The sequence below is a fragment of the Phodopus roborovskii genome, unplaced genomic scaffold (genome assembly GCF_943737965.1).
Source record: "Phodopus roborovskii unplaced genomic scaffold, PHOROB, whole genome shotgun sequence".
Classification (NCBI taxonomy): domain Eukaryota; kingdom Metazoa; phylum Chordata; class Mammalia; order Rodentia; family Cricetidae; genus Phodopus; species Phodopus roborovskii.
The window spans coordinates 1,298,893-1,320,452 of record NW_026125546.1 but is presented as its reverse complement, the minus strand read 5'-3'; the positions used below and the strand labels follow the sequence as shown (position 1 = coordinate 1,320,452).

General features: G+C 40.1%; 1 protein-coding gene across 1 annotated transcript in view; it reads left to right on the top strand.

Moving 5' to 3' along the window:
- The window catches only part of Umad1 (UBAP1-MVB12-associated (UMA) domain containing 1), a 154,376-nt gene extending 133,609 nt beyond the window's left edge, over positions 1 to 20,767 (top strand). Inside the window, exon 4 of the mRNA XM_051177124.1 lies at positions 20,331 to 20,767. Coding sequence (XP_051033081.1) covers positions 20,331 to 20,588 — 258 coding nt within the window. The 3' untranslated portion in view covers positions 20,589 to 20,767. The remainder of the gene's footprint in view (positions 1 to 20,330) is intronic.
- The last annotated feature ends 793 nt before the right edge of the window (positions 20,768 to 21,560 follow it).

Below are 21,560 nucleotides of genomic sequence, written 5' to 3'. Positions count from 1 at the left end.
AGAATTTTTTTTAACATACTACTCAATTAAGAAAGGAATTGCTAAGAGTTTCAGATACTCTTTGGAATCAATAGCAAAGTATTTATTAGTGCTTTTAAAAATAATTTTATCTAGACATGATGACTCATGCTTTTTTCCCGGCACTCAGAAGGTAAATGGATCTCTTGAGTTTGAGACCAGCCTGGTCTACACAACAAGTTCTAGGACCACCAGGCCTACATAGAGAGCTCCTGTCTCAAAAATCCAAAATAAATAATAAAAATAACTTTTAGAATTTATTTGTTATAGTCTCTCTATCATTTTTCTATAATAATTGATTTTAGTAAAATCTGTTAAGTTAAAATGTACACGTGACTAATCTATTTCAATGCACCATCTCTAAAGGAAGCCAATAGAAAATTAATGTTCTTAAAATGAGACCACACTGTGGCAACTTTGAATGATACATTGCAATAAAAATGATAGTTGGTTTGAAGTGCATTTTCACTTAGGAAGTCTCCAATTCCTACATTAGTTTTGTGCCTAAAGTGTGCAGTTTGGTTAAAAGTATTAATCGTATCAAATACAACATTCAATCAAGGTGTCTAGAATCAGGTGACACTCTGCTTCTTTACCATTATCCCACAAAATGTGTGCTAAGTAAAGCCCACTCAATTGTCTTAGGGTATCATAAATGAAAAGAAGGAAGAGTGTGCAATTTTGGTTGATTGGGATACTCCCTTGGTCCATGCTATCTGCTTTAAAAACCAGGAAGTCATTATAAAAAATATATACTTGATTCTTTATTATTCAGTCATCAAACATAAAGATGATGAGGAAGGCAAGTCTTTCTGATTTTTTAGGTCAGTTATCAGTATTTCTTAAGGAATGAATTTTTTAAACTATATACACTTTGACAATTGTGACATTTACTACTAGTTCTATTTAAACTACATTCTTAATTGGTAAAGAAAATAAAATCATTTCACTTGTTCCTTTTGCCCAATCCTTATGGTGATATTATCTGTCAGTTGTGATTGGATTCTGTATTACTTTGGCTTCTCATAGTAAAAGACTTCCTGTAAAATGCTGAGTAATGCTGAGCCCAGTGGCCCTGATGGACATTTTCAGATTCTATTATAGAGAGGAAGGAGGTGATAACATAATAGAACAGAGCGTCCAGAACCTGTGTGGAATAGCTCTAACATTTCAGCTTGTCTGCTTCTGACAATATTGTAGAGAATGGATGCCCTCACTCCTGTTTCATAGACATGGATTGGGAGTGTGAGGCATAAATTACCAAGCTGCTGAGCAGCTTTTCTAAGGTCTCACAGTCGGAGATATTTAAACTGGTATATTTTTATTTCCTTTTCTGCAGTTCAGCTCAGTGCACTGCAGTGTATTTGTGGGATGTAAGCATAGAGAGTCACACAGAGTAAAATATTATGCATATCTAAGAGTTAGACTGTAAACTTTGGTTCCAGTGGGTTGCGGGAAGTGCACGGTTTGATGCTCTTTGACCCAACCCATGACAGCCGTACTTTCGGCAGTGATGAACACCTACTGTATGTCAGGCACTCTGCTTCATTCTGACATGTGTAGTGTAGTTCACAGGCCTATGCTTTGTTGATGTCACCTCTTAGTAGGAGTGACATCCCAAAATCTAAAGATGAAGTAAAGATGGTTGCGTTAATATAGTGATCACAACTGATGGCAAGTAGAGCAAAGGAAAGAACTTGTGGTATGGAGTAGAGATGGCTGGCTAAAGTGAAGAGCAGGGAGCCACACTGAGAGGGGGTGGACAGAGCATCCTCTCTGGGTGGCCTTTAGGCTGGAGTTTCTAGAGTGAGGAGAGTTACATCCAGCCTGGAAAAGATTTGAAAACATAAATTTCTGATGATATTCTAGAGGCAGAAAACCACTCATATTCATTATAAGTCCATACATCTACTCCAGGGAGCAGTTTAACAATATTGAGTTAATGTGAAGATGCAGATTTTGATGTAAATCTTAGAGGCATTATTCTTAAAGTCAAAAAAAAAAAAAAAAAAAAACCCCTATTTGTAGGCATTAGAAAAGAATTCTGTTTAACTTTAATAGATACAAAATGTGAATTTTCCCACATTATAAAGATTGACATTTAATCATGAAAGTCTTACATCATTCTTTCTAATATAGCCAATAATTGACATCTGGTGATCTGATACATGACATCATCCATTTTAAAAATACATGAACAAGCTCTTTATCAATCAGAAATTTTATATCATTCTTTTACTTGAACTTAGATTTCCCCAAAGAATTACATTCTTTATCTTGAAAGTTTCTTATTGATCACTGTCCTAGAGTGTGTGTTCTGCTATAACAGAGTACCTTGGTTGAGGAACTTACAAATAACAGAAAATGACCTCTTACTCCTCTGGGAGATAGGAAGTCTGATCTGAAAGAGCTGATGCCCAAAGCGGGCATTCTTGCTGTGTCACTCTATTGCAAAACGAGATGGACAAGAAAGTGCTTGAGTAAGCCAGTTACTGAGGATCATCTCACATTTGTAGCAAAATGATGAAAACCGCTCCCAATATAATGGCATTAAGTCCACTCTGCCTTGATGACACCGTCGTCTCTTAAGGACACTACGTTTTAAATGCTCTTGCGATGGAGTTTAGGTTTTCCAGACATCACTGATGGACACATGTACCAAAGGAATTTATGTTTCTTAGCAACAAAAAGTTGCTGTAAGGTAATCTTTTCAAACATCTCAATTGGCATGACCCTAAGGTCCAATGTTAGAAATTTTCTTTTAATCAATTCACATTTTAAGAATTAATAGTATGCAATTAATCAAAAATGTGAATACTTTCTCATTCTAGTGATTATTAAACACAAAATGCATTCTTTTTAGAAAGTATTTTTTCAATGTGGCATACACCTTTAATCCCAGCACTCTGGAGGCAGAAGCAGGCAGACCTCTGTGAGTTCAAGGCCAGCCTGGTCTATAGAGCTAGTTCCAGGGCAGATTCCAAAACTACATAGAGAAACCCTGTCTCGAAAAACAAACAAACAAACAAAAAAGAGTGGCTTTTCTTCACTGAGTTCTGTATCTGAAAGTGATTACTAGAATGTTAGCAGTGGAATAAGGAGAAGGTGGAGGTGCTTACACAATGTCTTACTAATTATAGGTATATGTAGCAGAATGTAAATTCATGATCAAATATTTTGACAGAAGACAAAATGACTAAACATTATAAGGGCCATTATATATTCCTATGACCTGAACTTATAACACTGCCATAAGTAAAAGTGAACTCTGTACAACTTATCTCCATTCTTTCTCTCAGACGGAATCTGTTCTGAATAGTTCATATGAATGAAATCACACAAAATCGCCATTTTCCCCCCTTAGGCATAGTGTCTTTAAGTTGCCTATGCTGAAATAGTACTTCATTTCCTTTTAATTTTTTATTGCTATATAATACTCTCTTGTGTAGATGTATTGTACTTTTATTTATCTATTCATTACTTTGTGAGGATTCAGATTACTTCTCCTTTGGATGCTTTGAATAACACCCATGAACAGTATGAGTGTTTATGTTGATCGGTTAGGAGTGAGTTGCTGGATTTGGTGTAACCCTGTGACTAACCACTTGAGAAACATTCAGACTTGTTTTCCAAAGTGGCTTCACCATTTATATTTCTGCCAGCAGTGTAGGACACTACCAATTTCTCTACTTCCTGGCCAACTGATGTTAGTTTCTACCATTTTGATTGTTGCTCTGAAGTGGGACATCATATCTTACTGTGGTCTACATTTGTATTTCCTGATGACTGGTGACCCACATTTGCTTTATTTATTTATTTATTTATTTATTTATTTATTTATTTGTGCTTGGGAGAAATATCTACTCAGAGCCTGGCTTTATCAAATCTTTGCCTTATTGAGTAAGTTTTTTTTTTTTTTTTTTTTTTTTTTTTTAAGTTACAGATGTGGGTTGGGGATATGCCTCAGTAGTCAGGAGCACTTGATGATTTTGCAAAGGACCATGGGCCCCAGGCACACATGATGCATAGATATAAATATAGACAAATACTCCCCCACACAAAACAAAAATCTTTAAAACTATATACAGATATACTTCATTTACCGACTACATGGCTCACAAATATCTCCATCTATTGTGTATGCTGCCCCTTCACTTTCTTGATAGTGTCAGAGTTTATAATTTTGAGGAATCTTCCTTTCCAAAATATTTGTATTATTGTGTATATATGGGTGTTTTGCCTGCATGTCTGGCTGTGTACCACTTGCATACCTGGTCCTCTCCGAGGAAGCCAGAACAGGTCCTCAGAAACTGGAGATACAGACAGTTGTGAGCTGCCATGTGGGGGCTGGGAATTGAATCTGGGTCCTCTGGAAGAGCAGTCAGTGCTCTTACCTTCTGAGCCATCTCTCCAGCTACTTTGAAAAAAATGTCTTGATGAACTCTTTGGTTGGTTTGGTTTATACTTGGGTGTTGTTGCTAAGGCTCCATCGTGGGACTGAGGGTCTTGAAGCTTTACTACCACATTTTCTTCTAATAGTTTTATAGTTCAACTTTTATTGGCCTTTGATTCATTTTGACCTAGATTTTTTTTCTGTGTGATGTGATACAGGGCTCCAGTTTTTATTTTTTATTTTTCCTTATGAGTGTAAAACTGTCCCAGCATTAAATGCTGAAATAACTTGTCCCTCCATGGTGCAATATACTCTTGTGAATAACCACATGACTGTTGGCATTTGGGTTTGTTTCCAGACTTTGCATGTTATTTCATTGATCTGTATCCTTGCCCTATGTCAAGGGACACTCTTAGCTATTGTGATTTTGAAATTAGAAATCTCACCTTTGTTTGTTTGGGTTTTTTTTTTTTTTTGGTTTGTTTTTGTCTCCCCCCCCCCCCACAGTTGTTTTGGTGACTCTTAGTCCCTGGGAAGTCCATATGCATTTGGAATCTGTCACAAGAAAGCCACTGTGATTTTGATAGGAATAGCATTGATTCTGAAGTGCAGTTTAAGGAGTTCATCTTTCACATATGATCCTTGAATGTGGGATAGTTTTACATTTATTTACTCAGGTCTTTATTCTTTCAAAATCCTTTCTAGTTTTCAGAATGTAAATTTTATGCTTCTAATAAAATTTTCCTAAGTATTTGAAATCGATTTTGATGGCATTATAAATGCAGTTTTATGTTACTTTTATGTCTGGGTTATTCGTGACAATGTACAGACGTAGACCCATGTGTCACTTAACAACAGGAATGTGTTCTGTACACTGCATCAATAAGTGCTGTGAGACATCAACTGTACTGAGTATACTTTGCTGGTACAAGCCACTACATACATAAGCGATAAGTATTGCCTGTTGCTCCCAGACTACAGACCTGCCCAGTGTGCTACTGTGTTGAGTACCGGTGGAAGTTATAACACAGTGTACTTTAGCATCAAAAAGACTTTTTAAAACTATACTACCCGAGTTTCAAAATTATATACCTATTTAGGTGCTCACTGTGAGTGGCCATCATAGAACTGGAAGTTTCTCTGTGTGACTTGGGGAGTAAGTAACTGAATGGTGTATATAACTGTTCCTGCCATAGGCTATAGTTGCTGTGCACTTAGACTGTGATCAGTGATTCAAGTATTTTTCATCAATGACAAATTAACCTTAGCCTACTGTAACTTTTTAGTTTATAAACCTACATTTACCTTTATTTTAGTTATTTTTGAAATGACAACTTAAAATACAAATGCATTTTGTAGCTTTCTTAGTCACTGCTCTATTGCTATGAGGAAAAATCAATACAAGAGAAACACCGTCTCAAGTAGAATAGAAAACAAGGATGATGACACCTATGGTTGTATTGTGACTTCCAAGTGTGCTATGTGGCATGCATACTCCCACACTCACATGAATTCACATGTATGTGTGAATGCACGAATGCACACACACACACACACACACACACACACACACACACACAGATAACGGGGTTATTGTGAGGCTGATTTCCTGAGATGACAATGCAAGGTAATAACATGGCTTTTGTTTTATTGGTCTAGTGTATTACATTAATCTTCCCTGAAAGAGTTGGCCCAGGGCTCATTGTTAGGAGCCAGTACAAAGCTTATGCTGTAACTTTTTTTTCTTAAGTATCATTTACGTGTACTGTCTGTTATTCTCTTTTCAAAGAGAGTGAACTCTTTGATTACTGGAATTGGAGCAACACCAACGGAGAACACTTTTGCACAAATAAAGGTATTTTCTGTGCTCCTCCTCTTAAGTGATTATTCACTCAGAGCCTTAAGGTTGTTTTAACTTGAAATTCATTTTACTTTTCCTGTTTTATGATCCCAACTATGTTTATATCTTTTAAGCAATCTCGGTGCTATTTCCATCTTGAACTTTATCACTCTTATCAAATTTTGTTTGGATTTTAGTTCAGAGCAGTTAATAGGAAGTGATGATGTATATGCTCAATGTCCTCCAAGCAGTCAGCTGTGCTCTTCAAGAGTGAAAGCGCCACTTTCCTTTCTGCTGGTCTGAGCGATAATGTACTTCCTCTTTTTCCATCGCCGAGGTCCGCCCAGAACCTTGCTACTATATAGAGTCCCGGAAATGTTCTCATTCCTTTTTCTAGCCTCTGATATCATCTGTTAGCATAGAGAGTACAAGAATCATGTTAAATGAACCCAGATCTTGTGTTTGAACCCATTAAAGGGACAGCACCTTCCCCTTCCTAAGAACAGATTGCAGCCCATGTCCTAGCCATCTGGCACCTTCTTGCCCTTGTCCCACAAGTGCTGTGGGCTAGAAAATGTGTGTGGTACAATGTAGTCAGTGCCAGTTGCTGGACAATTAACCACAAAGGGCTTGCTTTAGGAAGAATCATCTTCCTGAACAAAGAGCAGTGTGCTGTCACTTTAAGTTCTTAAATTTAACTGAATATATTTGGTGAAGGTAAAGCAGTTACTTTAAAAATACATTATTCAGGGATCACAGCGGTGCTTTCAGGGATTAAAATAGTCTAAACAGTATGTAATTTCAGGGTTTCTAAGATCTGCATAGAATTAGCATATCCAGCTGGATATAAAATGATACATAATACAACACCCACCCCATCCCCCAAAGAAACCTGGTTTCCTCTACATTGTATGTTCCTTCTTTGCTTTTGAGAGAAAGATAAAGTGTTTTGTAACCTCCTCTAGGAGATACTGTAGGGACTTTAGAAACAAGTGCACTGCCTTCCAAAGGCAATGTTTCCTCCCACAGGTCAGTTGAGGAGAGCTTCAGAAAACGGGGGGGGGGGGGGGAGGTGAGGGGGACAAACATGTGGTGTCCTAGTTCAGTATGTTGCTTCTTTGCACTCTAGCATCCCCTGTCTGCTTCAGCAGAGATTAAAATGGAACCTACCACACAAAGAAAACTTAATGAGATATGTTATCTAAGATGACTGGCAAGTAAGTACCATTCAGTGCAAGCTAATGCCTGCAATCCTGGAAATCAGCCCACCTTACAGCTTACCCAGGGTAAAGTTAGCAAAACAAGGTTCAGTAACAGCTAATATAATTCACTTCTTAATAGTGTGTCAGAGCTCTTTCTCTAAATGGCTGAATTTCCAATTTCATGGGGGAGACTGTAAATTATTTAGTGTCTTCAGAGAATTCCCATCATCAGCTCACCTGCAAAGAGCAGGGGAAGGAAAACAGAATTCCTTATTTGACTCTAAATGTGGTTTCTGTACATTTAAGACCACTTTTGGAAATTATAAGTGTACACGCTTAGGTCAATTTAGCAGTTGAAACTGAGCAATTATTTCTAGAAGGTAGAAGGAAACTCTGTACTTACAAAGGTTCTGAAAGTGGCTGGCTGCCTACAAACCGATGAAATACCAAACCTTTGAAAGCCCTCATTCAGTTATCAAACACCACATACACACCTGGGACCTAGGGCCTTGTGCAATGCTGTTTCTTCCTGCCATCCAGCTCCCAGCCTCTCTATTCCCTGGTCTAGCCATCACGGAAACAAAACTGACTGATGGAAAAGAACTGTGAGTCTCTTCCCTATCACATTTCTTCTTCTAGCCCTGTCAGCCAGCAGGTGGATTATGTCTACTCTTCCCTTCTAAGGACTAGTTGTTTCAGCCTCCAGTGAAGTGTGTGCATGCTGGCTTGTTTGCCTCTTTCTTTCTTCAAGCATTTACTTTTTCTTACTTTTAAATTACGTGTTATATGTTTAGATATGTGTACATGAGTCCAGTCGTCCGCACAGACCAGAGACATAGGATGCCCACAACAGGCCAGTGTGAGCCACCTGGCATGATGTTGGAAATTGATTTGGGTCCTCTAAAAGAGCAATATATGCTTACTTTCTTGTATATGCATCTTTCTTTTCCTTTCTCTCTCCAGACTTTGCAATTGTCCTAGGAAAATTGTACTTTTTCATCTTCCCACTGGGTAGAAAAATAAAAATCTAAACACAACTCTACAGATTCCCTGGAACATTTCTAATGGAGATAACAGCTCCCAGAATACTATGTCAACAATCCAGAAAGAACTCCCAAAATCCTTTCAGCTATGGCCCCAAATTTCAACTACTTCAAATTGAATTTTCTATTTTCAGACAATGACATTCATGATCATTTTATTATATTGAGTATAGTTGTTCTTACTCTGGCCATAATACTGTAATTAAGTTTTCTATATTTATACAAATATAAATATACATATAATCTATTTATTACAAATATAGATAATCTCTGAGAAAATACATTTTAAGTTTTTAAATCCTTTAGAAGTAGTTTTTAAGCCATAACTTCTGACAAAATGGCAAATGCCTGTCATTCTTCTCATTAGCTAAGTGTTTATTTCTTACATATTTGAGAACACTATAAGCTGGGCATTCTTCCATTATAGAAATTCTTTTCATAACTTGAGAGTTCTGTCCTCAAGATGCAAACTCCTCAGCCATTCATTGCTCTGCAGTTCCCAGCTGCACTGATTAAAGTTTTTTCCTTAGGGATCCTATCAAGAGGAGCTTAGATTCTAATGCTCTCGAGACTGTGGCCCTTGCTGCTGGCTCGTCTGCTCCAGGTAGCTCATGTTTCAGAGAACTGAGTGGGAACCAGGAAAGTGGGGAGCCTTGAAGAAGTCCTGTGGCTTAGCAGCAGGCAGGTCCAGGTCTTTCCAACTGGAAATCCACCAATAATGGTACCTCTCCCTCATTCCATTCCCTCTCTCTAAAACAGTGGGGATCCTGTGGAAAGATAACCCTGAATCAGTTATACATGTGTAGTTCACAGTTATTGATCTAGAAGCATCTTCTCATGATAAGGTGCATTTTTTTTTGAGAAGTTCTAAGTCCTTTGTAGAAAGATGATTATTCTGATAAAGCCTTGTGACTTTTAAAGTATACAAAACTGACCTTTAAGCTTTTTCTCATATTGTGGGTCCTATTTGGCCCATTTTCAATCCATTGTTAGCATTATTGACACCATTATTTTTATTGGGTAGACTTGGCTCAAGAGCAGGTAATAACATATTATACTTTATAACAACACACAGAAGAAGCCAGCACACACACGTTGTCATTGTGACTAGAATGGTTAGGGATTGCGAACTGCCTCAAACAAGATTGAAATGGTTTCACTTATGCATAGATTTTAATTCTGAAGAGATTGTTAGAAAAACTTGAATTATGATTTTTAAGTCAAACAAATTGTGCTTCAGAAAAGTGTATAATAACTTCAGTGCAAGCAGGGACAGCTCTACATTTGAAGTTCTTGTTCCCTGACCCTCCCCATTCTTAAAACCTAAAAATCCAAAAGATTGTAAATACCCAAATTTCCATCTACAGCTGGATGATAAAGTATATTTATACACCCTATGGAATATTACTCAACCTTAAAAAGGCTCTGACACGAGTTACGTGTGTGACTGGATCTTGAAAAGACTGCCACTCACAACAGGACAGTTACCTTGTAATACTATTCACACAAGACTTCCAGAAGAAACAAATTCATGGGGCTAAAAAGAAAAAGCATAGTGAAGATTCCTGTGGGCTCAGAGAAAAGAGGAGTGGGTGGTTTGGTGGGTACAGTTTCGTGTGAGATTGACAACGCTAGCAGTGGAAAGTGCTGATGACTGTGTAATGTATAGGGATTATGGCTCTCGTTTATGCTTTTAAAGGCAGGTAAGATGGGAAACGTTATGTTGTGCATATTTTGCTACAGTAAGAAAGCAATGTTGACCTGAGTTCTCTGTGATGAGAATAATAGTCTGCTCCTTTGAGTTCCGACTGTACACCCAAGGAGCGACTGACTCGGCCCCTTCCATTCTGAGTGGCTCCTTCACTCTCACACAGGGGTGGAGAAAACACAGCTGTATTTACTTTTGCAAACCCATCTTCTATTTTGAAATATAACCTGTTTGAAAATGAGAGCCAAGGTCAAACATCACAGCTTTCTGCTCACCTCTTTGGTTTGCCAAACATTGTTTTTCTAGGGGAGTTCTGGGAGGGGCGCAGCAGCAAGGGCAAGTTCCATCCTCACTCATGTTCAATGGTGGCATTTATTAGCCTGCCTCAGGATGTCTGTATGTGTGGAGCTGTGGCATATTTGCTTTCATATTTGTGCATATGTAAAAATGCACAGTGTGGGCTAGCAAGATGGCTCAGTGGGGAAAGGCACTTGCTGACAATCCTGAAGACTTGAGTTTGGTCCCTGGAGGCTACATGGTGGAAGGAAAACACCGAATCCCACAAGACGTCCTCTGACCTCCACAAACACAGACACACACAATAAATAATAGATAAATCAAAACTTAAAACACACGCACACACAGTTTAAATTCACTGGCTACAATATTTCCAAGTGTGTGGAGTTATCCACACATCAAATTCAAATGACAAAGAAAATGGGACTTTTTCATTTCTAATTAATTGCCCTGTTTGTTGAAGAGTTACTTATTTTCTGAGATTAGATCTTCAGGGTTAACTTATTTTTCAGATTTTATACTTTCTGCAGGGTGAACATGATATCCTCCTGATAATTGCATTTGAATTCTGGTTACGATATGATAATTATCAGTTTGTATTTAAAGTAATATATTTATATTTTTCATAATAATGTAAACAATGATAACATAAACCTCCAGAATAAGTTAAACCAACAGAGCAGATTAACTTTGTCCTCAAATAATACACATGGCATGAACTAATTACATTATTATATATCACAACATTAAAATATTTACCTGGCTTATGAATTTCAGGTGTTCATTCTACTAACACATGGATGAAAAGAACAAAAGTAATTATTGTTTAATACTTTTACATTTGCTTTTTTGTATTTCTGGCTATATTTGTTATTTCTATTCAACCAACATATAAATTGTGTATGTTCAATATACATATCCAGACTAGTATAACAATTTTATTTTGAGTTTTAAAAATATAAAATATCAAATAATAGAAAGTATCTGTTTAGTTTATTGTATATGCAAACAGTTGGAATATTTTATGAAAACCGTTCATTGAGTGAGATTTATATTCAGTATACAATGGTGTGCAAAGTCATCTTTTGTTATTGTCCTTTGGAATTATCTATAAAAAAATGTAATCCTGTTGCATTACAGGCTGAAGACGTTTAAGAGATATTCAAAATAAATAAGGCTGTATAAATGGGAAGTTTAGTAGAATGGGGTGTGACTCATAGGGGTTATCAAATTCTTCAGACCCGGGCGGACCTAATAAGCTTGAAGAACTTCTTCGTAAAAGGCTGAGCTGTTTTGTAACCTAGACTGTGATCAGTTGCTGTGGTTCTCTAAATATGGCCACATGCTGTCAGCTTCTTAGATTTAAGCCAGTATAAAATGCTTAGTCGAACTGTTAAACTCTTTGTTTCTGTAGTTGCACAGTCTGTGTTTTTGGACCTTCACCCTCCACCCAGATATACTTATGCGTAGAGAACTGGCTAAATACAAGTCCTTTAAATAAAATACAACACACACACCTGACAGGTAACCTCCGAAGTTATTTACTGACTGCATTTCATTGGAAGGCTTTGATTAGGTTAATGTAGTCAGACTCAAAAAAAAAAAAACTATTCATAATTTTTATGTAAACATCACCAGTGAAATGTTTGTATGAAAGTAGGCAATAGTATAGAAGTATTAGAAAAGCATTACGTTTAGGAAAGTGGTAAGCTCTCTGATGAGTTTAAGATGGCCTGGGAAATTCCAAGAGGAGTCTGCACAAAAGAGATGTGCAAATGTGTGGGCCAAGATCTTGATAGGGATCTGACAGGAGACTAGAACCCATGTCCAGGAATGTGTGTGTCAGTCAAGCTTCTGAGAGTGGAAGAGTAGGACAGTTGCTGTAGAGACAGTTCATCCAAAAAGTGTGCTGAGCCTGAGGGATGAAAGAGCAGATGGCGTGCAGCTCTACTGTCTTCAGAAATCAGAAAGGAGGAACTGCAAAGACAAAGCAGAGAAACATCAGGAAAGTGAAGATCTCAAAGCTCAAAACAGGGAGCCGGTAGCCCTGAGTATATAATCAGGTCATAGGCGATTAGCACTTACAGACTCCTGAATGATTGTTAGTGAAATCAGAGCTAGAGGAGCAGACATGGAAGGCAGAGAATTCAGGGAGTTGGGGGTGAGTGGCTGGCAGCCAGTGTCAGCCTTCCTCACAGAAAACTGAGAGAGAGCGCGGTAGTAAAATAGGTGACTCTAATGAGTGATGGGCATGAGGATCATTTCTTTAAGCGCCTAATCTGCTTGAAGGAAAGAACAAGTCAAAGATGCCTCCTATTGGGCAGAGTGTCATGCAAGAGCTGGGACAGGGTGGGACTGGCAAAGTCAGTGAGCAGTTAGCTCTGGACCAGAGTCCAGATGCAGACCCAGATCACTTCTGGGCACAGCAGAGGGAGGTAACCCTCACTAAGAGCTCCCCTTTCATCAGGGGAGGAGAAGCCTGCTGCAGCTGCCCAGGAGTGAGAAGGTGATCTAGGGCCAGGAAAGAGGAGAAAGGTGACGTACGTGCTGTAAAGAATGACCGGGAGGCCCGCTGGGGAAATGTGAGATGTCTTCAGGCTAGACATCATTACTTTTTATAAAGTAACTTTAGCCTGCTTTTAGAAAGAAAAAGAAAACGGTTGGGTCAGCCTTTTGTGCTGAGAGGCAGCATGGAAGCAGAGCTCCTCTCTGGGCCCCCTCCCTTGGCTCACCCCTTTTCCTAATAAACTTCTCTCTCCCCTGCCCACTCCACCGTGGTCAAGGGAGCTGCTGTAGATGAGTTCTCAGCTTCAGACGAGCTACCCTTCCAGGAATGCATGGAACAGATTACACAACCCAGCAGCAGCCTGCTTACTTCCCCCTCTCCGCTGGTGCACACTCGGCTGGAGGTCTGAGAAGAGGGTGGGTGGCAGATCCTTTTTCTTCCTCTTCTTCTGTTTCAAGGAAGATGGGACACCCAGGAAACTCAAGCAGGTGGAAGGGGAAAAAAAAAATACTGAAAAGTCATGAGCCAGAATAGAACGAACGTGACACCAGAGACCAAGAAAAGGAGAGGGAACAGAGGGAACAGCATCTCTCCAGGCCCCCCTCTTAGAGTGAAGAACCCAGTCTTCAATTTGCTACTGAAACCAGCTCCTTGGCCTGGGATCTCTAGCCCCCAGGGAGTTAGTGCTCAGGCCACATAGCAAACATGGTTTTTGTGGATTATTCTCGCCTGCCTAATTTATTTATATCTGTGGCAAAATGTTCTAGACTTTTGCTTATTTCTGTCACCTAACCCCTCAATTAAAACCAAGTCTTGACGGATGTGAACCTGTGTGATAGAGTACATTCTTCCCGGGATTGAGTCTCTGGATTCCACTTCTAATACCAAAACAATGAGTAAGGATCAATTCTGTACCAAGAGCACTGAGAAACGGCGGGGGGGGGGGGGGGGGGGGGGGGGGAGGGGACAGGTTTGGTTTAATTTAAAATGTTGTGTTGATTGGGCATGTATTATGTCAGGTACTGGTCTCCTCATTACAGATTGTGAGAAAAATAGAAAGCAGCCTCTACTTTTATAATATAAGTTATTCCAAGTGAAAAGAGCTATTACTGGAAGCTTCCAGAATTGCAAGGGGCAAAGAAAGATGAATCTCTGGCACTTTTTGTAGCCAGGCAGACATCCATTAGCAACTGACTTAAAAGAAAACAAAGAGACAGTGGCAATAGCAGCTTGAACACCCTTCCCTTATCTGTGCTAAAGCTTGTGTCACCTTCTGACCTCTGTCCCCTGGTGCTTCTAACTCAGATTTGCCCCTGTACCTCACCCCACCAGCTAGAAGCTGATGTAATGAAAGCAGATACCAGCTGAAGCCAGAATAGAATGGATGGCTATCTGGGGAGATAAAATGACACTGTTACTTGTTCAAGCTATTGTTCAAAGAAGCATGTCTTTTATTTATAGACATTACAGTTTAAAGACATGGAAGGCCAGAGCTTGATAGTGCCTTTTCTCTGTGTGACTTGTGACCTCGAACTATGCCTGGTAGGGCTACCTGCTTTGGTTTGTGCCTGGTTTCATATTCTTTCAATGAGTTGTGTTGCTATTTTGGTGGAGGTTGATTTTTCAATTTCAGTGCATCAATATTGTGTTCTTCCAGGCCCGTCTTTGATCTCTGTCTAAAGCCTGGGTTGGAGAAAGGGCAGGCGGCCGTCTTATAGTGCTAAATGTAGGGGGTTTGTATTACTCAACGTTCACAGTTTGCTTAGGGATGAGTTAACAGACGAGTGTCAGTAAGGTGCCTCCCAGCAGATTCCATGGTAGTGACTGGGCTTTTGTCCTGGGGAAAGTGTAGCTGTCTAAAGCCTGAAGTTCCTTGCTCCAACACCTAGGAGAGGGGTTTATAGGGATGCCACCAACAGTCTGCTGCTCTGGGGAAGTAACTGCGTTTCTGGGCCTTTCCTGAAAAGAGTCATATGCCTTGTATCCTTGGAGTGGGTTTTTTTTTTTTTTTTTTTTTTTTTCTTAATCTCTTAGAAGACTCTTCAAATGGAACTTCATGAATTTTTATGACCCTTTTGCAGTCGAGAAGGCGGAATAGTGCCTATAAACCTTTTCATCAGAAGGAACTCAATGGAAATTTAGCCAGCCAGTCCTTAACAAGTTACCTGGTGGCCAAGAAATTGTTTTCACACAAACAAAGGAAAACAGCTTGTTGTAAACGTGGTTGTTGGTAATATAGATAAGGGCTTAAATTTTCTCTCTGAGATTAAAAACAAAACCTGGCACTGTTTCCTCATCTTTAACAATATGAGGGAAAACACTGCCTTGGAAAAGAAGTGTTGAAGCTGGATGAAGGAACCGAGCACCTAGAACCATGACACCCAGTGCCCTTTCTATGAGCAGGACGCCTCACAGAGCAGCGAGTCTGCTGTATGAACATCATGTTTGAAATCGTCATCTGCACTTTGGCTATTAACCAAAAGGCTAATTGATTCTTTTCTTCTGCCCCATTGTGGTTAACATACTAATTCTTCCCAGTAAAGATCCATTTCATTATGCAAATGTAAAAAAAAATCACAAGCCTCGTGTCTGAGTGAGGGTTGCTTTCTGCAGAGAAGGGGTGCACCTGTTCCAGCCCTCAGCCCCCACCTCCACAAGCTGCCAAGCTAGAGGCTTAGTGATCTGGTTTAGCTGGTATGGGGCCCTTGAATTTTGACTCACATTTTCTTTGCGACTTATTCTTGTTTTGCCTTATAATTTCTCTCCTTCCAGCTCTCAGCATGCCAACAGCAGCTGCATCATGGCACTCACCCTGCTGCCAAGAGGGCAGGCAGCCTCCTTGGAGACTGTAACGTTGTACTACGCCAACTGTTAAGAGATGGAGGATGGAGCCATCCATCCAGCACAGCTGAAATTTAGATCGGTTTAGAAGGCATTTGGTAGATTACTGTTTCTGGTATTTTTTAACTCAATAAAACTTTCAGAACTTGGATGTAGGAAAAATTTCAGACTTGTGCAAAGACAGAAGGGATAGTGTGGTACAGCGTTCTCACACACTTTCCTATCTGCCACAGCCGTCATCAGCTCGGAGTCTTTCACTGTCCATGGTTTTCCCATGGCTTAGCCAGACTGCTGGTAGACTTGTTCCCATGGAGTGAATTTATCTTAAGTTACAGTTGCTTTTCCATCTCTTTTTAGTCTGTCTGCAGGATGTTTTCTCTGTCCTTTCTTCCTAACAGAAAAAGACATTAGAATCTTTTTTTCCTTCTAAGTTAAGCCAAGATACGCTACTTAGTGACTATTGTCTTTTCCTTTCTGATATTATGTCATGAACTGTCGCTACACAGTTGCGTCTCTGCAGAGCATGTCTGAAATGTATAGGTTCATAGAACAGATTATTAAGCGACCATTGGCTTGATTCTCCAGTTCACTACTGACAGTCTATGTGTATTGAGGCATCTTCCTTAAACATCCTGTCTCACTGTCGCCTTACCTTTCACATAGCACATACCCTGTAGGACCATGACAGAACATCAGTGAGTGAATGCCTTAAGAGCTGCTGTGTAGCGCATGGCTCCTGGTACATGGTCAGTCCATGATGGTTGCTCTCCTTGTCATCCCCACTGTTTTCGGTCATTTCGCCTCTTATCACTCACTGTACAGACTGGAGGGCTAGGGCCCAGATGGCTGCTCTATCAGGACAACTGGAACAAGATGTCACATATACCAGGTTCTTTATAGTACCAGATGTGATCTGGTATATTCTTGCCCTTTAGGAAGCTGGTTTTTGCCAGACAAGAATGATCTTTAAAGGAAATGGAAGAGGGTTGGCAAAAGCACAAAAGGGAATAAATCCTGGTGCTAGACTCAAGCCTTCAAAGTTCTGTGTTTAGAAAGGAGAATGTTAAGGAATCGTACGCCACCTCCTTAGTGGAGGAGGTGAGACTTCAAGAATGCCCTTGGGAAGGGACAGTTTGATTAATGAAACGATAGTGCTCTGTTCACAGGCCAAAAAGAGGTTGGTCAGGTGTGGTAACAAAAGCCTTTAATCCCAGCACTTGCGGGGCAGAGGCAGGAGCATCTCTGTAAGTTTGAGGGCAACTTGGTCTACTTAGTGAGTTCTAGAACAGCCAGGGCTATATAATGTGTAACAGAAAGGACAAAAGAAGGGAAGGAGGAAGGTAGAGAGGGAGATTGGCTAGAGTAGAAAATGAACTAATCTGGTAAGGACTTTCTACTGAGATTGAGAAACAAGGAAGAAATAAAACGGAAAAGGAAAGGGCCTGTTCTTGACCTGATATCCCGGCTTAAAGAAAAGGAGAAGTTAGATTATCCCAGACCATTTGCTTATTGTTCTAGGCTTTCTACCCCAATAGTCTGAGCTAGAACGTGTGCTCGTGCCTATTCTACTATCTTGATTTGGGGTAACCTAAGCCCTGGCACATATGTGATCTTGAGGGTTTGATGGTGCACACACAAGCCAGCACATAGGGAAGCCCTTTACATGTCTGGAATGACTGTCATTCTTCACTACTTTCCACGCATTTGACTGACCCTAGTATACTTGGCATTGAGAAGACCGGTTAGAGTTAAGTTAGGACCTGTGCCCCACATTCCTGTATCTATGTAATAGGCTTTCTCATAACAGTGGATAGTCTATTTATTGGTTTTCATTGCAGACTAAGAAAGTTCTTTGGTGTTGTGTACCATTTTTTAAATTGTTATATGGATTAAATAATCTTATGTTTATAGATAAGCAGAATAGTATTGTTCTGAAATTATTAAACAATATTATAAGACCACTATTAATAGGCATGACTTGAAAGATTTGTTGAGTCCAAGTCACTCCCTAAACTAATGTTTCTTAAGGTCCTTCATCTAGACTGTCCTGGACATCTTAGGAAGAGAACACTTCCTTTTCTACTGATCTTTCTCATTATAACTATTTCCCCAACCTCATTATTACTAATTTTTTTCTTCTCATTATAACCATTTCTCCAATCTTGTAATAAAAGCAAACATGGAAAGAAGCTTCCCTGGGTACCATACACCTTTCTAAAAGCCAACTTGTCTCTGCCCATATACAGTATAGCACCTAGGAATATTGTCCTTCACCCCCCCCCCACTTTGTTCAGCAGGCCTCGCGGCTGCAGACTGACATCCTATGTCTTTCTACTAAAAGTTCTACTTGATGGCTTTCAGACATCTCAAGCCACCACCACGCTCTCTCAGTGTTGCTGCCCAAACCTGTTCACAGCACCCCCCTGTCCCAGTAACTGATTGACTCCATCCTTCTCATTGTCAGGCCAAGAACTTCTACACTCTCGTTCCTACCCCACCTCATTTCACCAGCAAATCCTGTTGAATTTATACTAAACTCTATCCAGAATTCATTCATGTCATCTCACCTTTGCTGTAACAACCTTAATCAGCATGACAGCCTGTCTGTTCCCAGTTATCTTCTCGATTTCTTTACTGGTTACCCTTCCCCGTACCCAATGCCCAATGCCCACTGTCAAAATAACAACCAGAAGACTCCTGGGATCTCAGTTAGTATACATCTTCTGCACTAATAATTCCTAAAATGTGTTCATGCAATACGTAACAGTATAGATACATCCTATGCACATAATATTGATGGAAAGAAGTCCAAAGCAAAAGCTTCCATCCTGAGTAGTGACATTCGTTGAAAATCCAAACACAGATCCATCCGTTCATTACTGTTAGAATTCATGATGGTGACTGAGGGAGACTATACTGAGGCTAGAAAAGAATCCTATGTATGCTGTATCTTGATCACAGTGCTAGCTACACATTCCCATTCAGTTTGTGAGAATTTACCGATTTCTTCATTGATAATGAATGTATCCTTTCATGTATTGTCAACTTAATAAAATGTCTGATGGAAATACTGTTTCTCTGTAAGATTGCTCTCCTTAGACAAGGAAGCTGTGAGCATCTGTCATCATTAGAATCTAAGCTCGCTCTCTGCTTTCTTTAGTGCAGTGGACATTCTTGAGCACTGGGTACTGATGATAGAGCCGTGAGCATGGGAGAGAAAACCGGCTTCTAAGAGCTGATGATTAGACTGAGTCATATGACCAGACACTAAGGGCCAGAGGCAAAGGCAGAAGTGGGAGAGACGGGGAATACAGAATAGAGGTGAGAGGGTAGTGTTCAGTTTAAGTAAGGAGTGAGAAAAGGCCTCTCTCGGATGGTGACAGATGGATCAAGACAGGCGCGGTCAGTGCAGATGTGAGAGGACAGTCTCCTGGACAGAGGAGCAGACGCAACGATCTCAGTAGAAACAGCCTGGGAGTGAATAACAAGAGCCAGGCTACAGTAGAATTGGAGAAGAGTTGGCCAGGGCAGGATATCTAGGGATAACAAGTCAAGACCTGCTCAAGGGGGGCCTGGTAGGTCTTTGTGAAGATGAGAATTATTCTGCATGAGGTTAAAGATAAGAAAAAGATTTTTGTTCTCTGAGATTACTTGCCTCACATTTCAGCTGCTTGTAGTAGCAAGCCATTCATTTTCACTGCTATGTACAGATACTTACTTCCTGTCCACTCAAAGTATTAATGGGTTTTTGTAGTTCTGGGATTTGGCCATATGACAGATGCTGCTCTGAACATCCTAATTAGTACATGCCTTTTGATAAACTAGTGTGTATAAGATAGGACAGTTGAAAAGAAATCAAGCAAGGTACTCAATATTTATTTGAAAGTTTGGGCAATAACTTGTGGGTTCCAGCCCATACTCATGGTGCACACCTCAAGTGTATGTCACGACAGAGCAGTACACTGTGTCAGGCAAGGGCTGCAGAGGCATCGATCACTTGATTTGAGGATGCTAGCTAGCATCTGCTTAAAGATAGAATGTAAATGGAGTAGCCACAAACGAGAGCACACACCAGAACACCTAATGAGATCTTGTGCAGTTTGCCTCATGAGCGTTCCAAAGTGGGCAACTCTGATATGACACTTCACACAAAAACTGAGCACGGAGCAGAGCCTGAAGGCACCCCCAGGCGTATGTGAGAGCTGAGACAGGCTCTGGAGACACCTCAGGACCAGGGAAATAACAAGAATGAATTTTTGTTTATGGGAGCTGTGGATGGCCACTCTGAATAAGACCAGACTATATGAATTTTAAATCTTGGAGAGATTTGGACGGATTTATCTCTCAAGTGGGTAAATACTTATGTTCAAATTTATATATTCCACATTCCCCGGGCTTTTTGATGTACTGATACCATATTTACCATTACCAAACCTCACAGTTCATATGTTCTAAATGTTTTAAATATATATGTATTTTTAGACCGGCAAAGAAGACACATCCAGTGTGACTGTAGCAGGCCCCAAGACAGGAAATGAGGCAGGCCAGACGCTGGAAAACAACTCACTAACAGCTGAGCTCCTGAGTGACGTGCCCTTCACCTTGGCCCCACATGTGCTGGCAGTGCAGGACACTGTCAGCGACCTTCCTGACCACTTATTGTCATACGATGTTGGCGACAACTTATCCAGATTCTGGTATGATTTCACTCTTGAAAATTCAGTACTCTGTGATTTGTAGTCTTTGTGTCTATGTGTACCTTAACAGCTTTAAAAGAAAAAGAGTTTGCCTATTTCATTGGACCTGTTTGGTGTTCCTTGTCATTTTGCCCTTGAAGGCCTTGAGGCAAGCAGGGATCATAAAATGACATCATGTTCATGGTTTTATTCTTCAGAATAAAGTGAATTTATGTCAACATTGATGTTAACAATTGAATAAAGGGAAAAACTATGAATTCAGACCACCTGTGCTTCCCCCTCAGATAGGTAGAAAAGTGAAGCTGTTGAACTTATAAGAGGCACAGAGTGCTTTTGCTGCCTCTGAAGACACAACGTAGAAAGAAAAGCAAGGCTTCCCGCTGGTTACCAAGACTCTGCAGTCTGAGTCTAGAGCAAGTGTGGAGGTGCTTTTGGGGTTCCGAGCAGGTTGTCATGTTACTCCCTTAACAGCTCCTGCAATGTTTGGGAGTGGGGTCAAAAGGAAGCTTCCAGTTAAGGTAAACTTTTCGTTGTCAATTTAGACAAACTGATGGGGAAATTTGAATCTTCTCATAAGCATCATTGACTATTTACTAATTCAAGAATGCCCTAAAGGGGGCACCATGGTTTGCTTAGACCCATGTGGCTCTCTCCAAGCTCCTGCAGGGTGGCTCTGCCCCTCCTCTTGTCCCCCTTCTCATCCCCTCTGGGAATGCTTGGACAAGTTTTCAAAGAGGTTTTCCCACATGTGCCTCAGTTGGTTCGTTTCCCTTACTGCACATGTCCCTGGTTTGGGAGACCTGCATCTCCTTTCGCCTCCTCTGCCTCCTAATGAAAGCATCTCATGATGATACTTATCATTGCTGATAAGACTTGTTTAGGGATTTGTTGGCCGCAGTACAGTTGGTGGTGTTTAACTGGTAAAATTCACTCAGTTTCACTACTTTCCACTTAGAGTGTAGGCAGACACCCAAATATGACTTGTCCTTCTTGAATATTCATTATTTATTCTAAA